The 14,397-nt window shown below is 55.8% G+C and overlaps 1 protein-coding gene across 1 annotated transcript in view; it reads right to left on the minus strand.

Moving 5' to 3' along the window:
• The window catches only part of NOTCH3 (notch 3), a gene marked incomplete at its 5' end in the record, with an annotated part of 53,469 nt that overhangs the window by 30,951 nt on the left and 8,121 nt on the right, over positions 1–14,397 (minus strand). Inside the window, 21 exon segments of the mRNA XM_011980613.1 lie at positions 190–308; positions 392–649; positions 730–862; positions 1,436–1,620; positions 2,047–2,194; positions 2,327–2,528; positions 2,961–3,186; positions 6,013–6,168; positions 6,621–6,734; positions 6,965–7,116; positions 7,195–7,387; positions 8,554–8,664; positions 8,781–9,014; positions 9,551–9,664; positions 9,907–10,020; positions 10,666–10,851; positions 10,950–11,105; positions 12,592–12,825; positions 12,913–13,035; positions 13,128–13,466; positions 13,545–13,687. Coding sequence (XP_011836003.1) covers positions 190–308; positions 392–649; positions 730–862; positions 1,436–1,620; positions 2,047–2,194; positions 2,327–2,528; positions 2,961–3,186; positions 6,013–6,168; positions 6,621–6,734; positions 6,965–7,116; positions 7,195–7,387; positions 8,554–8,664; positions 8,781–9,014; positions 9,551–9,664; positions 9,907–10,020; positions 10,666–10,851; positions 10,950–11,105; positions 12,592–12,825; positions 12,913–13,035; positions 13,128–13,466; positions 13,545–13,687 — 3,640 coding nt within the window.

The raw sequence follows: 14,397 nt of genomic DNA on the forward strand, positions 1-14,397 counted from the left end.
CCTAGGCCTCCCAAAGTGCTGGGATTACAGGTATGAGCTACCACACCCGTTAGAAATGTCAGCATTTTCCAGAAACTCCCTTCCCTTCGAAGTTTCCCCTAAAGCCACATCCTCCTCCTAGACGCCAGGCCCCACTACTCCAGAGGCCACGCCCCTGCCCCGCCTCCAAAGGCCGCCACCCACACCTACCTGGGCACAGTGACAGGTGAAGGTCAGCCCACCCCCAGGACCTGGGCTAGGACGGCACTGGCCTCCATGCTGGCATGGCTGAGACTCGCAGGGAGACAGGACAGTCTGACAGCGAGGACCTGAGCAAGCAGGAACATGTAGATCAACCACAGTGGGGGAATAACAGGCCGGGTCCCAGGCCAGCCCCTTCTCCAATGCTTACCTGAGAAGCCAGCATGACAAAGACAACGGAAACCCCCGCCTGGGTCCTGCAGGCAGTCCCGGGTGTGTGCCGCGTGGCAGGCACCTGAGCGACACTCATTGATGTCTGCCTCGCAGCGCAAACCAGTGTATCCTGGGGGACAGGTGCAGCGGAAACCACCCACCAGGTCCACACAGGTGCCATTGTGTAGGCACCGGGGCCCTGAGTCCAAGGGTGGGCCTGGGCCACAGTCATCCTCATTAATCTCGCAGAGCACGCCTGGGGGAAGAAACAGGGGGTGGTCAGGAGGGAATGAAGACAGCCTCCCATCCTGTCCCCCAACTCTGGCCCTGGCATACCCAGCGTTCCCGGGGGACAGGAGCAGAGATAGCGGGCCACGAGGTCAATGCATGAACCCCCATGCTGGCAGGGCTGGGAGGCACATTCGTCCACGTCGTCCTCACAGTTCTCACCATTGTAGCCAGGAAGACACTTCAGTGGGGCAAGAGAGGGACCCACTCATCTTAGTGTGACACAGACACAACTGGACATACCCATGAAGGCACAAAGAACCCCAGCACAAAAGGACACACACGGATGTCCAGCACACTACCAGTAGGTAATCCCAGAACTTTGGGAGGCCGAGGTGGGCACATCACCTGAGGTCAGGAGTTCAAGACCAGCCTGGCTAACATGGTGAAACCCCGTCTCTATGAAAACTACAAAAATTAGCTGGGCGTGGTGGTGGGTGCCTGTATTCCCAGCTATACGAGAGGCTGAGGCAGGAAAATCACCTGAACCCAGGAGGCAGAGGTTGCAGTGAGCCGAGATTGTGCCACTGCACTACGGTCTGGGCCACAGAGTGAGGCCCTGTCTCAAAAAACAAACAAACACCCCAGATCTACCCAGAGTGACACCCACAGATATACCAAGAGTCACAAAAGCAAAAACTCAGACACATCTAGAGACATACACACACCAAGTCACAGATGCAGAGAAACGTGTGCCCAGACACACCCAAGCATGCCCACCCTCTCTTCCCTCTCCTGGGGAGCGCCCCCTTACCTCACACATGTAGCCCCCCATATAGCCACGGCATGTCCCCCCATGCTGGCAGGGCTGGGCCAAGCAAGGGTCCACCTCCTGCTCACAGTGGCTACCAGTACGGCCCTCTGGGCACACGCAGTAGTGGGAGCTGTCTTCATCCACACACTGCCCACCCGCCTGACACAGCTGCTCCAGCCGCACCCCTGCAAAGAGGAGAGTGGCACAGGAACAGAGGTAACCCCATGCATCCCCCTTCTGCCTCCATCACACACATCTTCCAACATCCTTGCTAGAATGGGTCCACAGGATCGCACCCACACTCCATCAGGTTGTCGCACATCCTTCCAGCAGGCAAGGTCTCATCACTGACACACACACACATGCCTTCCACACTCACAGCAGCTCGGTCACACCCTGTAGCACATACACCATCCCTGCTGTCTCACAGTGACAGACACACACACCATCCCAGCCAGTTGTCACATGCTCACACACCCACACCACTCAGTCACACACCCCATCATGCCGCATAAGCTCTGTGGCACCCCCATTCGACTCACACTAGCAGGAGGTACGTGCAAGAGCCCCCTCCTGAGGCCCCACAGCCCCGCCCGCGTGCTCCCACTCACCGATCTGGGCTGCAGCCTCCCTGCAGGGCAGGCTTCGGATGTCACAGAGACGTCCGCTCCATCCCGGGGGACAAAGGCAATAGGCCCCAGTCTGGACGCAGCGACCCCCGTTTTGACAAGGCTGGCGGCTGCACCAATCCACCAGCGTCTGGAGAGGAGGCACTCAGAGTCAGTACTGGGGGGGTAGGGGGTAGAAGCCAAGTTTCTCCAAGGAGGGATCCTTCTCCCTCCTAGGATCCCAGGCAGGCTCCTCCCCCAGGTCCCCAGTAACTCCACCCACCTGGCACTGCGGGCCCGTGAAGCTCTGGGGGCAGGTGCAGCGGAAGCCAGGGTGGGCGGCGCTGCAGACGCCCCCGTGTAGGCAGGGCCGCGAGAGGCAAGGGTCTGCCTCATGTTGGCAGTGGGCTCCTGTGTAGCCGGGACGGCACAGGCAGCTGAACGAGTTCACACCGTCCACGCAGGTCCCACCATTGAAACAGGAGCTGGAGCAGAAGGAGTGGGAGGGAGAATCAGGCTCCGCCCCCTCATAGGCCCCGCCCTCCTTCCCGAGTCCCGCTGGAAGCGCTGAGTTCCACTGGTAGCGCTGGGGACGTCCCACTCCCTGACCCTTATCTCCGAAAGAAGCTGCAGCCCCAGCAGAAACCAACCAAGTCCCTTAGCCCCAATTCACCAGGGACTTCAGCCCTAAGCTGAGAGCCACCTGGAGGCCATGCCCTCTCAGGCACCAGAGACTCCAAGGTGACCTCCAAACAGACGCCCTGCTCCTTCCCCGGCCCTGCCCCATTAGTCATCACAGTCCGCAGTGGGTATCAAGCTGAGGACTCCCCCTAGTCCTTGCTGTCCCCACTTCGTCCCAGGTCCCAGGCCCCATGCCAAGTCAGAGTCCCTGCGCTCCAAACAGAGGCCCCACCCACCTGGGGCTGCAGTCGGGCAGGTCCTGTTCACAGTGGAAGCCTCCGTAGCCCGGCGGGCAGGTGCAGGTGAAGGAGGCCACGTGGTCGGTGCAGGTGCCTGGGCCGCAGGGGTTGCTCAGGCACTCGTCCACGTCGCGGGCGCATCGTGGGCCGGCGAAACCAGGCAGGCAGGAGCAGGAAAAGGAGCCCACGCCGTCTTGGCACGAGCCACCGTTCAGGCATGGGTCTGCGGACAGGAGGAAGGCAGTCTGGTCACCTACTTTGCCCCCATTAGTCCAGTCTGACTGGGATATGCCTTGGATTGAGAAGAATTCAGGAGGAGGCCGGGCGCGGTGGCTCGAGCCTGTAATCCCAGCACTTTGGGAGGCCGAGACGGGCGGATCACAAGGTCAGAAAATCGAGACCATCCTGGCTAACACGGTGAAACCCCGTCTCTGCTAAAAAATACAAAAAATTAGCCAGGGGATGTGGCGGGCGCCTGTAGTCCCAGCTACTCTGGAGGCTGAGGCAGGAGAATGGCGTAAACCCGGGAGGTGGAGCTTGCAGTGAGCTGAGATCCGGCCACTGCGCTCCAGCCTGGGCGACAGAGCCAGACTCCATCTCAAAAAAAAAAAAAAAAGAATTCAGGAGGAAACCAGGTTCAACTGGGATCCGGTGCATTTGATCAGAGGAATCTAAATCCATCCCCTTCTGTGGCCTCGTCCCCTCCTTTATCTGGAAACCTCACCTATGTGGCAAGGGCAGGATGTGGGGAGAACCAAAATGTCCCTTTAAGCTGCCGAGCAAATGCTGCTAATTGTGTCTGATCTAATTCCTGTGCTTGGGACAAGCCAAGGACAGTGGCCATTAGCCACATGTGGCTACTGAGTTCCTGAAATTGTGACTAAATGGAGATGTGCTATAAATGTAAAATACAAACTGGGTTTCAGATTTTGAAGACATGGTATGAAAAAAAAAAATAGGCTGGGCGTGGTGGCACACACTTGTAATCCCAACACTTTGGGAGGCCAAGGTGGGCAGATCACTTGAGCTCAGGAGTTCGAGACCAACCTGGGCAACATGGCAAGACCTCATTTCTATAAAAAATACAAAAATTAGCTGGGTGTGGTGGTGCACACCTGTAGTCCCAGCTACTGGGGAGGCTGAGATGGGAGGATCACTTGAGCCTGGGAGATCAAGGCTGCAGTGAGTCATGACCACACCACTGCACCCTAGTCCGGGTGACAGAGTGAGACCTTGTCTCCAAAAAATTAAAAAAAGGAAAAAATGTAAAATATCTCATTAACACTTTTTATACTGATTACATGTTGAAATGATATGTTAATATATTGGGTTAAATAAAATAGATTATATACATTTACTTTTATTTATTTATTTATTTATTTATTTTATTTTTTGAGATGGAATTTTGCTCTTGTTGCCCAGGCTGGAGCACAATGACACAATCTCAGCTCACCACAACCTCCCGCCTCCTGGGTTCAAGTGATTCTCCTGCCTCAGCCTTCTGAGTAGCTGGGATTACGGGCATGCGCCACCATGCAGGGCTAATTTTGTATTTTTAGTAGAGACGGGGCTTCTCCATGTTGGTCAGGCTGGTCTTGAATTTCTGACCTCAGGTGATCCACCTGTCTCAGCCTCCCAAAGTGCTGGGATTACAGGCGTGAGCCACCACACCCAGCCAATTATACACATTTAATAAATTAAATTTAAATATATTAAATTTGGCCAGGCACAGTGGCAGCAGTTTGAGAGGCCAAGGCAGGAGGGTGGTTTGAGGCCAGGAGTTTGATACCAGCCTAGACAACGTAGCGAGACCCCATATCTACAAAATTAAAATAAAAATATTAGCTAGGCATGGTAGTGAGTGCCTGTAATCCTAGCTACTCAGGAGGTTAAGACAGGAGGATTGCCTCGGCCCAGGAGTTTGAGACTGCACTGAGCCAAAATCGCACCACTGCACTCCAGCCAGGGTGACACAGCCTCACTCTGAATAAATAAATAATAAATAAATAAATAAATAAATAAATAAATAAATAATATTAAATTTAATATCTCCAGTTTGTGTTTATTTTTAATGTGACTACTAGAAAATATAAAATTGCATAAGTGGCTTGTGTTATTTGTCTATTGGGCAGCATCCCTGGGGAATCCTCTGGGGGGCCTTTTTGTTTGTTTGTTTTTTGTTTTTCAGACAGTTTTTCCTTGTTGCCCAGGCTGGAGTGCAATAACACGATCTCACCTCACTGCAACCTCCACCTCCCAGGTTCAAGCGATTCTCCTGCCTCAGCCTCCCAAGTAGCTGGGATTACAGGCATGCGCCACCACGCCCAGCTAATTTTGTATTTTTAGTAGAGACGGGGTTTCCCCATGTTGGTCAGACTGGTCTCGAACTCACAACCTCAGGTGATCCACCCGCCTCGGCCTCCCAAAGTGCTGGGATTACAGGCGTGAGCCACCGCACCCGGCCTCTGGGGGGCCTTTTGTCTCACACTCTGCACACGATATTAACTCGCTTGCTCTCAAAGACGGTGCACTCAGGCCGGCTGTGGTGGCTCACGCCTGTAATCCCAGCACTTTGGGAGGTGGAGGCGGGTAGATTGCTTGAGCCCAGGAATTGGAGACCACCGTGGGCAACATGGCGAAACACCATCTCTACAAAAAATACAAAAGATTAGCTGGGTGTGGTGGTGCACGTCTATAGTCCCAGCCACTGGGGAGGCTGAGGCACCTGAGCCCAGAGAGCAGAGGTTGCAGTGAGCCATGATCGCACCACTGCACTCCAGTAACAGAGCTAAGACTGTCTCAAAAAAAAAAAAAAAAAAAGAGGCAGTGCACAGACTCCAGGGTTCTAAGCCCAGCTCATTCCCTGACTCATTCCATAGCCTCGGGCAAGAAGTCACTCAACCTTCTTGGGCCTAGGTTTCCATATGAATAAAACGGGAAAAGTAAGATAACTGTGAAGATGAAATGACAGCACAGTGCCAGGCACATAGTTCAAGCTTAATGACTGTGTTCCCCAGAGCAGCACCCCCAAGAGCTCCCCTGCACTCACTGGGGTCACAGTCATTGATGTCCTGATCGCAGGAAGGGCCAGTGTACCCTCCATGGCAGGTGCAGCTGAAACTCCCTGCCAGGTTGGTGCAGATACCATGAGGGCCACAGGGTGCGGGGCCAGCACACTCGTCCACATCCTGCTGGCATCGTGGGCCTGAGGGTGGGGAGCAAGGTCACACCTAGGGTTACAGGGTATAGAGCAGGGTCCCAGGGACCTGGGGCTCAGGAAGAACCTGCAGGCCGAGATGGGTGAAGGCAAAATAAGCCATGCTGTCATTCGCGTGGGCATTTTGCATATGCAGTTTCAGAACGGTCGTCTCCCTGTCTCAGTAGGTGGCAAATACCTACTATGAGGTCTGCTCCTCCAGGAAGCTGTACCCCAAACCCCATCCTGAATCCCAGCATCTCTAGCCCCATAGCCCTTCCTCTTCCAAGGGCTGACCCACACAGGCAGCAGATCTGTGTCCAGCTCTGTCTTTCCCAGAAGGAAGCCTCTCTCAAAGGCAGAGCTGGGGATGGTCCCCCTCCGGATCCCCAGCATCAATCCCGATAGGGCAAGGGGCAGAGGAGATGGAGAGGAGGAGGGGAGAGAAGCAGGTGACATACCTTGCCAGCCTTGGAGGCAGGAGCAGACAGGCAGCTGGCCAGGGGTAGACTCGCAGCGGCCCCCATGCTCACAGGGGTTCGGGGTGCAGGGGGAGAGGAGCTCACACTGACGTCCTGTGGGGGGTGGAAGAGAAGGAAGCAGAGACAGCCTTGAGGGATTCCCTGATCCCATCTCCCCCCACCTCCCCCAACCTGTCCCCACTTCGATACCCACCTCCCAAGCTCCTGGAGGGAAATGATTGAAAGCAGAAAAGAAGCCAATATATGGGGAGGAGAGAGTAGAGGAGAAGAGAGATGAGGCCAATGGTGTTGGTGGGGCTGCGGAGGGAAGGCGAGGTACACACCCTGGACACCAGGGGGGCAGGTGCAGTGGAAACCCATCCCATCGCTGCTGCACGTCCCGCCGGCCCGGCAGGGCTGAGACTCACAGGCATCTCGAGCCAGGCTCTGGCTGCAGCGGGGGCCACTCCAGCCAGGCTCACACACACAGCGGAACCTGGCAGGGGAAGGTAGTCAGGCCAAGGAGGTAGGCCAGGGAGAGGAGGCGGTGTCTGAGGTTGAGAAGGGCCCTCACCCGCCAGGTGCATCATAGCAGATGCCGTGACTGCAGGGCTCATGGGCACAGGGATGGCTCGGGGGGAGGCAGAGTGGGGGCAAGGAGCCGGGCGGGCAGAGGCAGCGGAAGCCGTTTTCCCCATCCACGCAGGAACCTCCCTCGCCGCACGGGCTGGAAGCACACTCATTGATCTCCACGTTACAAAGGGGCCCTGGGGAGTACACAAGCAATCTCACCTCAGAACAAAGGCAGCAGGGACAACCAGGGAGGGACGATCTGACCCCACTTAGCACACCCACACCCCCGAGCAAGGACAACCTCTTTTTCGTAATGCATCAGCTCTTGTGCAAATTAGGACACCCACCTCCTCAAACAAGAGCTGCCTTGCCCCAGATCATTCTGGTCCCCAAACTTCCATGAAGTCCCTTTCTTTTTCTTTTCTTCTTCTTATTTTTTGAGATAGGGTCGCACTCTGTCTCCCAGGCTGGACTGCAGTGGCGTGATCATAGCTCACCACAGCCTTGACCTCCTGGGCTCCAGCGATCCTCCCATCTCAGCCTCCCGACTGGCTGGGACTACACCAGCACGTCCGACTAATTGTGTGCGCGTGTGTGTGTTTATCTACTTATTGACTAATCTGGCTTGGGGAGTGTGTTTATTTTTTGTAGAGACAGGGTTTCATTATGTTGCCCAGGCTAGTCTCGAATTCCTGGGCTCAAGTGATCCTCACGTCTCAGCCTCCCAAAGTGCTGGGATTACTACAGACATGAGCCAACACACTTAGCAAAGTCTCATTCATTTCCACCAAGAATTACTTTAGTCCCATTCAGAAATAACCTAGTCACTGAGTTTAGACACTTTCATCTGTGTTCCAGAATAATCTTTTCTTGTTTGTGTGTGTGTGTGTGTGTGTGTGTTTTTTAGATGAAGTCTCACTCTGTCGCCCAGGCTGGAGTGCAGTGGCACAATCTTGGCTCAATGCCACCTCCACCTCCTGGGTTCAAGCAATTGTCCTGCCTCAGCCTCCCAAGTAGCGGGGACGACAGGCGCCCGCCACCACGCCCGGCTAATTTTTGTACTTTTAGTAGAGACGGGGTTTCACCATTTTGGCCAGGCTGATCTCAAACTCCTGACCTCAAGTGATCCACCTGCCTTGGCCTCCCAAAGCGCTGGGATTACAGGCGTGAGCCACCGCGCCTGGCCTCCAGAATAATATCGAAACAACCTTATGCCAATGAGACAGCACAGACTCAGGGCAAAGCATGGACAACCTCGTTGGACAAGAGTCTGCAAAGATATGGGCAAAACAGGCCCACAGAAACGAGCGACTTCACCCTCGATCTAAGGACCCCCTCTCCATGGCAGCCACTTGCCCACCTGTGAAGCCAGGTTGGCAGACACAGTCGTAGCGGTTGATACCATCACGGCAGACTCCAAAGCTGCAGGGGTTGCTGGCACAGTCGTCAATGTTCACTTCGCAGTTCACACCTGGTGGCCAGGAACATGGCATGGAGCAGTCACCACTGTGCCCCCTTAAATGCAACCTTCCCAAACCCTCTGTGCCCCTTCAGGAGTGCTGTTTCTGCCCCAGCCCCCAGTCCCACCTGTAGTCCCAGAAGGGCAGCGGCAGAGGTACTTGTCCACCAGGTCTAGGCATTTGCCGCCATGGCGGCAGGGCTGGCTACGGCATTCGTCCACCTGGCTCTCGCAGCGTGTGCCCGTGTAGCCAGGGGCACAGGCACATGAGAAGCTGGCGATGCCATCCACGCAGCGACCATGGTGGCATGGGTCAGGGGAGCAGTCATCCACGTTGCGCTCACACAGCATGCCCTCAAAGCCTGCGGGGCCAAGAGTGTCAGGCTCCGCCCACTTGCCAGGGGCCTGCCTACAGGTGAGGCCTCGGACCAATCCTGGTTCAGCTCTATCTGAGGCCCTGCCCATCAAGCTGTCAGGAGGCAGGCTCAATACAGGCCCTGCCCCGCCACTTACTTCCACTCCACCCCGCTGCAAGCTCCGGAATTTGTCCCTAGCCAAGACTCTCCCACAGTTAAATCCCACCCCCAGCTGTGGCCCCACCTCCAGCCCTGTTTCTGCCCCACCCCCTACTGGAGATGTGAGCAGACGGCAGGTGACAGGGGAAGGTACTGGGCCCTCCCCATTCAGCTACATGCACCCTGTGCCCAGCCCAACCCTTTGGCTCCACATGTAGCCTTATGTCAGTCTATATGCATTATTGGCTCCACCCCCCAACTCTGTCACTGGGTCCTGCCTTGCTACAATCCTGCCCCCAAGCTCTCCCCAAGTCTGTTATTGGCCCTGTCGCCCACAAGCCCCGCCTCCTGATTCTCGTCGGATTGTCATTGGCCCGCCTCACCCTCTGCACAGCGGCACTCGTAGCCATCAGGCTGGTCCACACACTTGGCGCCATTCCTGCAGGGTGTGCTGGCGCATTCGTCCACGTCCAGCTGACACGTGGAGCCGCTGAAGCCTGGGGTGGGGAGTGGGATGAGCAGAGGCCCAGAAAGGCTGAGAGCAGTACACCCCACTCCAGCCCCGCCTTGTTTGGGTGGAAAAACCCATTTACTTGGATTTAAATTAACTTCAATGTGCTTCATAACCTGTGATTTCTATTGTAAGTTATCCGCTAATGTGGTTTTATAGGTTCCCACCCTGGAGTTTTCGCCCCTTCCCAGACATGTCTTTTCAGGCTCCCTCTCCCAAGGTCCTCACCCGAGGGGCAGGTGCAGCTGAAGCCGTTGACTCGGTCCTTGCAGACCCCACCGTTGACACAGGGGCTACTCTGACACTCGTCAATATCCACCTCGCAATAGGTTCCTGTGAAGCCTGGGGCAGGGCACAGGGCTTAGGAAAGTGGGGGCTGCCCTATGGTGTGAACGGGGTGCAAGGAAGGAAGTACTTCCCTTCCCTTCCTACTCATCGACAAATCCCCCGAGCCTTCTTCCCCCCTCCCACACTCCCAGCCCAACCTTAATTTTCAGCCTGGACTGTCACCCAGCTGTGGTCCCAACTGGCCCAAGGCTCATGGGTGTCCGCAGAGGCCTTGCCTTCAAACTCCTCCTTCTCTCCCTAGTCCTCAGACTAAGCCCTTTCCCCAGTCCCCAGTCCCCAGCTCCCAGCCCCAGGGCCCCCATAGCCTTTGCCCAGGCTCACTGCAAGACTGTCTGCAGGCTTCACCTTGACCTCACAGCAGCCCCAACTCTGCCTCTCTAGCCCCAACCCCTTCCCGAGAGGGTCCTAAGGTCAAGAATACTCCCAGCCCACCTGAGGTTCTACTGACTCCATTTGACCAAGCCCCCAGAATCACACAGGATTCCCGTCTGGCCCCGACCCCACCTCCCTCCGGGCTTCAGTCTCTAAGAGTCCCACTCCAAACCCACTTCCACCCCATTCTGCTCAGCAACCCATCCGCGGGCTTATCTGGCCCCGCCCCCTGCCTCAGGACCCGCCCAGGCCACGCCCACCACCCACCTGCCATACAGATACAGGTGAACTGGCCTATGCGATCAAGGCACGTGGCCTGGTTGCGGCAGGGCCCTGACAGACACTCGTTGACGTCGGTCTCACAGCGAGGTCCAGTGTAGCCACGGCCGCACTGGCACAGGAAGGAGCCCTGCGTGTTCACGCACCTGCCCAAGTGCTCGCAGGGGTTGGCGCCTGCCGGATAGAGTGCGTTCAGTGTGGGCGTGGCTGGACGGGACCCCCTCCTCTCACCTCTTTCCTGGCCCTTTCACAGACGATGGAGCTCCCCTCACCGATAGAGCACTCGTCCACATCCTGGTCACACGCCCCGCCCGTGAAACCGGGCGGACAGGTGCAAATGGCCCGGCCGTTCACTGGATTCGTGTCACAGATAGCATCCTCGTGGCAGGGGTTGCTGACACAGGCGTCATCCAGGTGACACAGGAGGCCTGGGAAGTGGTAGGCAGAAGTCATAGGCAGACCTTCCTGCTCTGCCCAAAAGGCCCACACCCCTTGCATATTGTTTTGTTGTTGTTGTTGTTGTTTTGTTTTTTGAGATGAAGTTTTGCTCTTGCTGCCCAAGCTGGAGTAAAATGGCGCGATCTCGGCTCACTGCAACCTCCACCTCCCAGGTTCAAGCGATTCTTCTGCTCAGCCTCCGGAGTAGCTGGGATTACAGGCATGCGCCACCACACCCAGCTAATGTTTTTTATTTTTAGTAGAAATGGGGTTTCACCACGTTAGCCAGGCTGGTCTCAAACTCCTCACCTCAGGTGATCTGCCTGCCTCAGCCTCCCAAAGTGCTGGGATTACAGGCATGAGCCACCACGCCTACCATCCAGTCTTTGCTTCTGTAATACCCTCTGCCATGTTATGTCCTTCTTCTATATCCATGTTCCCCTCCTAAACATGTTCTCTGATCTTTGCCACTTCCAAAGGTAACTCCCAGGAGTTCCCCAATTCCAATGGCTTCTGCATGCATCAGTGCAATGTCAGCCTCCTCCTATGTCTCTCCCAGGCTTCCTCTCCCAGCAACTTCCCCTCTAAAGCCGCCTCCAGTATAATCTTTTTTTTTTTTCTTTTTGAGACGGAATCTTGCTCTGTCACCCAGGCTGGAGTGCAGTGGCGCGATCTCGGCTCACTGCAAGCTCCACCTCCCAGGTTCACGCCATTCTCCTGCCTCAGCCTCCCAAGTAGCTGGGACTACAGACGCCCGCCACCAAGGCTGGCTAATTGTTTGTATTTTTAGTAGAGACAGGGTTTCACTGTGTTAGCCAGGATGGTCTGATCTCCTGACCTCGTGATCCACCCACCTTGGCCTCCCAAAGTGCTGGGATTACAGGCATGAGCCACCGTGCCCAGCCTCTTTTTTTTTTTTTTTTTTTTTTAATACAGGGTCTTACTCCTGTCTCTTATACACATCTAGATGTGTATAAGAGACAGATGCTGGAGTGCAGTGGCTCAATCTCAGCTTACTGCAACCTCCACCTTCTGGGCTGAAGCCATCCTTCCACCTTAGCATCCAGAGTAGCTGGGACTACAGGCATGCACTATAGGCATGCACTACCATGCCCAACTAATTTTTTGTATTTTTGGTAGAGACAGGATTTTGCCATGTTGCCGAGGCTGGTCTCAAACTGCTGAACTCAAGCAATCCACCCACCTGGGCCTCCCAATGTGCTGCGGTTACAGGCGTGAGCTACCACACCCAGCCTACCAAGTTTTTGTAGAGATGAGGTCTCACTATGTTGTCCAGGCTGGTCTCAAAGTCCTGGGCCCAAGCGATCCTCCTATCTTGGCCTCCCAAAGCGCTGTGATTACAGGCATGAGCCACTGTGCCCAGCCTAGCATAATCTTTCTAACACTCAAGTCAGACTTCTTATTTGCCCCCCTAAAAACCATCCATGGCTCCCTGCAGAGAAAACAGCCACTCACCAGTCTTGCCCATGGGGCAGGCACAGTAGAAAGAAGCCACGCGGTCATGGCAGGTGGCCCCGTGGAAGCACACGGCTGTGGCACAGTCATCGATATTCTGACTGCAGCTCTCGCCTGTCCAGCCATTAACACACACGCAGCTGTGGCCACCCAACGTGTTGAAGCAGGTACCCCCATTGTGGCAGGCGTTGGGTTGCAGCTGACACTCATCCACATCTTCCGTGCAGAACTGGCCTGTGGCAAACAGATGCAGCAGTCCAGCTACCTGGCGCATGTCCACCCGAGGCCTGCCTCCCCACTCCCTCTGGCCCCAGTGCCCACCTGTCCACTCTGGAGGGCACTGGCAGTTATAGGTGTTGACGCCATCCACGCATGTCCCCCCATTGAGACATCGGTGTCCTGGACAGTCGTCCACGTTCACTTCACAATTCTGACCCTCAAACCCTAGCAGGGAAAGGGGCAAGGATGGTCACCGTTGGGCTGGCCTGATGTCCCCACGCCCACCCTTTTGCCTCCCCTGAGTAGGGCTCACTCACCAGGAAGACAGGCGCAGTCGTAAGTGAGGTCGCCACTCTGCCTGCAGGTGCCCCCGTTACGGCATGGTGAGGGTGCACAGGGCACCGCAGGGTTCTCACATAGGGGCCCCGTGTAGCCAGCTGGACACTGGCAGCGGAAAGAGCCAGGCGTGTTGAGGCAGGTGCCACCATGGCGGCAGGGCTCACCCACCCGGCACTCATCCACGTCACTTCGGCAGCTGCGGCCCTGGTAGCCAGGTGGACAGGAGCAGAGGAAGCGTCCATCGGGCCCCACTGAGCAGCGGGCACTGTGGGCACAAGGACTGCTGAGGCAGGGATCTGGCAGGGAGCAGTCAGGGCCTGGAGGGAACGGGACAGGGTTAGTTTGGGACTGACCACACCCCCACCTGCCTCCCCTCCAGACTCTTCCCCTCTCACCTCGGAAGCCACGGGGGCACCGGCATGAGAATCGGGCGGTGCCAGCCACCACTGAACTCTGGCAAACACCACGGCCAGCACAGGGGCCTGAGTGACAGGGGTCCTCCAGCTGACACCGCTCACCCACCCAGCCAGGCGGGCACCTGTGGGCAGAGGTGGCTTGGTCGGGCAGCACAGGGCAGGATGGCCCCAGACACAAAGATACACACCAGACAGGCAAGAAACACACAGGGAAACAGCGCAGCAAACACACATTTGCTGGGCGCGGTGGCTCACGCCTGTAATCCCAAAACTTTGGGAGGCTGCGGCAGGCAGATCACTTGGAGTCAGAGTTCAAGACCAGCCTGGCCAACATGGTGTAACCCCGTCTCCACTAAAAGTACAAAAATTTGCTGGGCATAGTGGTGTGTACCTGTAGTCCCAGCTACTCAAGAGGCTAAGGCAGGAGGATCACTTGAACTCCAGAGGTGGAGGTTGCAGTGAGCCAAGATTGTGCCACTGCACTCCAGCCTGGGTGACAGAGTAAGACTCTGTCCCAAAAAAACAAAACAAAACAAAACACACATTCATTCATGCAATGAAGATTTACTGAGTACCTACTATGTCCTGAGCAATACAAATACAGCAACAAACACAATGAAAGTGGTCCCTACCCCTCTGGATCCTTGCAGCAAGGTCCAGGCAAGGAGAACATATAGAAATAATAAATTAATATACAACATGCTGGCAGAGGGTGGTGAAAGCCATCAGAACCATGAAGGATGCAGTCAGTTGGGTGGCAGCCCCTGAAAAGATGATGTCCATGTCCCAGAACCTGTGACTAGGACCTTATTTAAAAAAAAAAAAAAAAAAA

This window comes from Mandrillus leucophaeus, unplaced genomic scaffold (genome assembly GCF_000951045.1).
Source record: "Mandrillus leucophaeus isolate KB7577 unplaced genomic scaffold, Mleu.le_1.0 Scaffold215, whole genome shotgun sequence".
NCBI classification, from domain to species: domain Eukaryota; kingdom Metazoa; phylum Chordata; class Mammalia; order Primates; family Cercopithecidae; genus Mandrillus; species Mandrillus leucophaeus.